This window comes from Alosa pseudoharengus, unplaced genomic scaffold (genome assembly GCF_046254945.1).
Source record: "Alosa pseudoharengus isolate Yale_2024_CS ecotype anadromous, Long Island Sound unplaced genomic scaffold, YU_APseudo_1.1 YU_APseudo_1.1_scf_2, whole genome shotgun sequence".
In the NCBI taxonomy this organism is placed as follows: domain Eukaryota; kingdom Metazoa; phylum Chordata; class Actinopteri; order Clupeiformes; family Clupeidae; genus Alosa; species Alosa pseudoharengus.
The window spans coordinates 32,242,779-32,246,647 of NW_027468663.1; the positions used below are offsets into that span (position 1 = coordinate 32,242,779).

The 3,869-nt window shown below is 40.3% G+C and overlaps 1 protein-coding gene across 1 annotated transcript; it reads left to right on the forward strand.

The window, feature by feature from the left end:
* The first annotated feature begins 1,888 nt into the window (after positions 1-1,888).
* rgs5b (regulator of G protein signaling 5b) lies at positions 1,889-3,385 on the forward strand. Its single transcript, XM_076295937.1, has 5 exons — positions 1,889-1,951; positions 2,092-2,175; positions 2,289-2,350; positions 2,479-2,645; positions 2,849-3,385. The coding sequence occupies exons 1-5, from the start codon at positions 1,908-1,910 to the stop codon at positions 3,020-3,022; spliced, it is 531 nt and encodes a 176-aa protein (XP_076152052.1). The 5' UTR covers positions 1,889-1,907; the 3' UTR covers positions 3,023-3,385.
* The last annotated feature ends 484 nt before the right edge of the window (positions 3,386-3,869 follow it).

Genomic DNA, 3,869 nt, shown 5'->3' on the forward strand with positions numbered 1-3,869 from the left:
TAAATGTTTGCCTCATCGCACTAGTGTTCCTGTAATCAAAACATGTTTTCAGCACAGTTTGTGTAGAATGGCCAAGGGAAACATCGGATGGAATTTGGCACGCATGTTTTTAAGTCACTGTGTCCCAAAGAATAGCAAAACAAGTGTGAAAAGCACACTCCATCATTTGCTCCCCACATATGATCTTTTTCAGACTTACAGTGTAGCCTACTTACAGTAAGCTTGCAGTGTTCTTTCTGACATATTACACTCTGGAGCAGGTCATTTCTAAATTAAGTAATTTCCATTTTGTTTTTGTTTTTTCTAACTGGCTTTTGTGGTTGTGTGCTGTTTCAACCATTGAACAGGAAATGAGAAGAATGGGTATTCCAGCTCTTACACTATCAAGGGCAAAGGAAGAATAATTACCCATGAGGGCATCGGTGACACATTTTGATCAATATCTGATTATTCCAGCACCACAAAAGAAGTTAATGCATAAGATATACAGTATTCATGTGCTGACTCCCATATATTCATACAAATAAAAATAATCAGAGACCCTAACAATACAAGATATTGTGACAGTGTGTCATTTGTCAATACAATATCCCATAATATTGTCATTCAGTCCATGAACTTCAAAAAGATTAATGAGTGTTCCATTTTTCATTAATTTTATATTCACCCCCATCCTAATCAATTAAACATTTGCACTCCACTTGTCTATCATGGGTGTACTCACAAGAATACATTATGACAGTCAAGCTCTAAAAATAATCTCCAAATGGGACCTCTATTTGAGGAGGCAACTGGGCATTTGTTCTTACCTCACAGGGCTTCATGGGGACACATAGTAATCATGACCACAACAAATATCTTGTGTGGAGACAAGGCATCATGCTAAAGTTCTCATTAGGTCACCCCAAGCATAAATTACATTACATTACATTTAGCAAACACTTCTTGACCAAATGATAAATAACATATTACATGACTAAACTACAGTTTAGCCTATTGCAATTGCACCACGCATGTGATGGCACATGCGCCTTGGGTCTGAATTCAGTTTTTGCATGTGGGCGAGATAGCTCGGGGAGGTCTGTGTGTGCTGAGCACGCTGGTGCATCACAGTTCAGCCTGATTGACCAGTTGGTTAGCAGGACAGCCATGCGGGGGCCGAGTGTCCTGAGGTTCTTCCTAGGAATTCCCTTCTCTGGCCCCCCTGCATTAATTCCACTAATTACCACCATGATAATATATGATGTTACCATGGTAATAATAATAATTATCACCCACAGTAGTGTGCTCAGTTCACTGACATCATTCTTGTTCACATATTGTGCTCAGTTCAGTCAATAAAGGTCACATTTGGTTAGCATACACTTTCTTATATACTTTTGCAGGGTTAAGAGGCATGATTTGTTTAAAATGTAAAATGATGATCAATCAAGAATGGTTTGAGCTTTCTAACTTGTTTCATATTTCATGAATTTCATGCCATTCTTTATAAACTACTGTATTTCTTACCACTTCTAGTAATTATTCATCAGGATCATCTCAAAGCATTCCACATTTTCGCAATCTGAATATTTCATAGAGAATCCTAATCTAACTGAATAAAAATAGATTTGGGGGAGTCCAAAGCTAAGCTCATGGGATCACAGTCTCATGGGGCTGAAGCTAGTGATTTGAGGATAAATCACAGCAAGCCGCTTTGCTCTAAAAGACTCCCCCTCCTCCTCTTACTTCCACTGCCCTCATCCTATTGGCTAGGTGTTGTGATGTCACAGGCCAGTCTACAGTATAAAAAGACAGTTTCTCATGCTTCTCAGGCAGAAACAAAGTAATCCACTCACTCACACACACATAGACAATCAAGCACTCTTGCCTGTGATCAGCAGCACACAGCATCTCAATCTGACACGATGTGCCGGGGACTGGAATCTCTACCATCTGCTTGCTTGGAGAGGTATGTTTTCTGCCATTTTTGTGTACGTTTAATTTTCATATACTGTTACAACGTCTTTATTCTCAAGTCTCAATCCTGCACATGTTTTTAAGACATATGGTATGATAATTATACTGATCGATTGCTTGTCTACTCTTTAGGGCAAAGGAACTGAAATCTCGTTTGGGAAGTCTTCTCCATAAAAAACAGATGGGTCTAATTGGACAGAAAGCTGACATGCAAAGGTAAGAATATTAAGATATAAAAATGACTTAATATTAATAGTTATCAAGCAAAGGTATTACCTAACAAGTTTCTATTTGATGATACTCATGGACTATACACATTGACTTTTCAGGCAGATAGTTGTAGCTTCTCTGAGATGGAAGGAGTCATTTCAAGAGCTTCTACAAGACAAACGTGAGTATTGCAGCTTAATTTACTGTAGCTGCACTGAAAATAATGAATTGGTCTTTTTTCTTTGGAATACTACTTGGCAGCATTTACATGAAGTCTAACACACTTCCTTTCCCTCTGCCTCCTCACAGAAATCCTGCATGCCTTCCAGGCGTTTCTAATGTCGGAGTACAGTGAGGAGAACCTGGCTTTCTACCTTGCGTGTGAAGACTACACAACCACCCAGTCGCCCTCCAAACTGCCTGCTAAGGCTAAAAAGATTTACGATGAATTTATCATCTGTGATGCTCCAAGAGAGGTAATTGTCTTTTTAATGACACACCTACTGCATACACAATTGTATGTCTTGCATGCTGCATCTTATCTAAACTGTAGGACATACAGTACAACACACATCACCAGTAACTGATAGCATGACTGGATGACAGTTTTAAAAGAGTACACTCTACTCACCCCTGCACTGCCAAACAATTAAAACATGTTTTCTTTTCTCTCAATCAGGTGAATCTTGACCATGAGACTAAAACCATCACTGTGAAGAACCTGGAAAACCCCAACACCTCCTGTTTTGACCTGGCCAGGAGTAAGATCTACTCCCTGATGGAGAAAGACTGCTACCCACGCTTCCTCAAATCCGTGGCCTGCCAGGAGCTCAGCCGCCAGCTGGCTGGTTAACCCACCTCCACCAGGCGGAGTTAGAGGAGCACAACAGATTAAAAAAACAGACGTGGTTTAAGCAGAAACCTCTCCACCCACAACTGGAACTCCTCACTGGTTGGGGCAACTTCATGGCCATAAGCTATGAAGAGGCACCAGTTATCAATCTCAGGAACAGTCGGGCGGCCCCACAGAGCTGAGCGTGCTGTTTGACCACTACTGGCCTTCACAGGAGGGCTGGAGAGCACACATGCACCTGGAGGGACTGACTGGAAAAGTAAACTGAGGAGTGCTGACGATGTTCCCTCCTGGAACAGGAGAGTGTAGAGCACAAGGACAGAGTGAGAGCCACTCAGCTGACCCCCAGTACGGAGCAGCGCAGCCTCATTTGAAGGGATCAATCTCCCTATTTATTTATTTATGCAGTTTGAACTGTCGGCTCCTTGCCACCTATTTATTATTGTTATTGGAAGATGAATGTGGTATTTATTATGTTATTTATTTATGTGCCTCGAAATGTGATCTTGCTTGTTTTTATGGAAAAATGAAAGACATTTTGAGCTGTGAAGAATAAAATATAACACTGCAACAGATTGTGAGTTGTGCTTATTATGCAAAGTTGAATGTTTACTGTGTTTATAAAATGTTGCCTCATTTATATATCCGATAAGCCATTATTTATTGTTAGCTTGAACAAAATCAGAATCAAATCAGAAGAAAAGAATAACCAATGCCAACTCCCGTCTATTTGTCCAAACATTTCTTTTGTTCTATCATCACCCTACTTGGCCTGATTTAGTGTTTTGTGATGAGAAAAGGCTTGTTCAGCATCAACTTCAAGCAGACATGGCTAAATGGCATACAC

What these genes read in the sequence shown, in the direction of transcription:
- rgs5b (XM_076295937.1), top strand. Translation starts at nt 1,908, where the DNA reads ATGTGCCGGGGACTGGAATCTCTACCATCTGCTTGCTTGGAGAG. An exon ending in CCATCTGCTTGCTTGGAGAG is followed by an intron (nt 1,952 to 2,091) that starts GTATGTTTTCTG and finishes TCTACTCTTTAG; the next exon opens with GGCAAAGGAACTGAAATCTC. An exon ending in AGAGCTTCTACAAGACAAAC is followed by an intron (nt 2,351 to 2,478) that starts GTGAGTATTGCA and finishes GCCTCCTCACAG; the next exon opens with AAATCCTGCATGCCTTCCAG.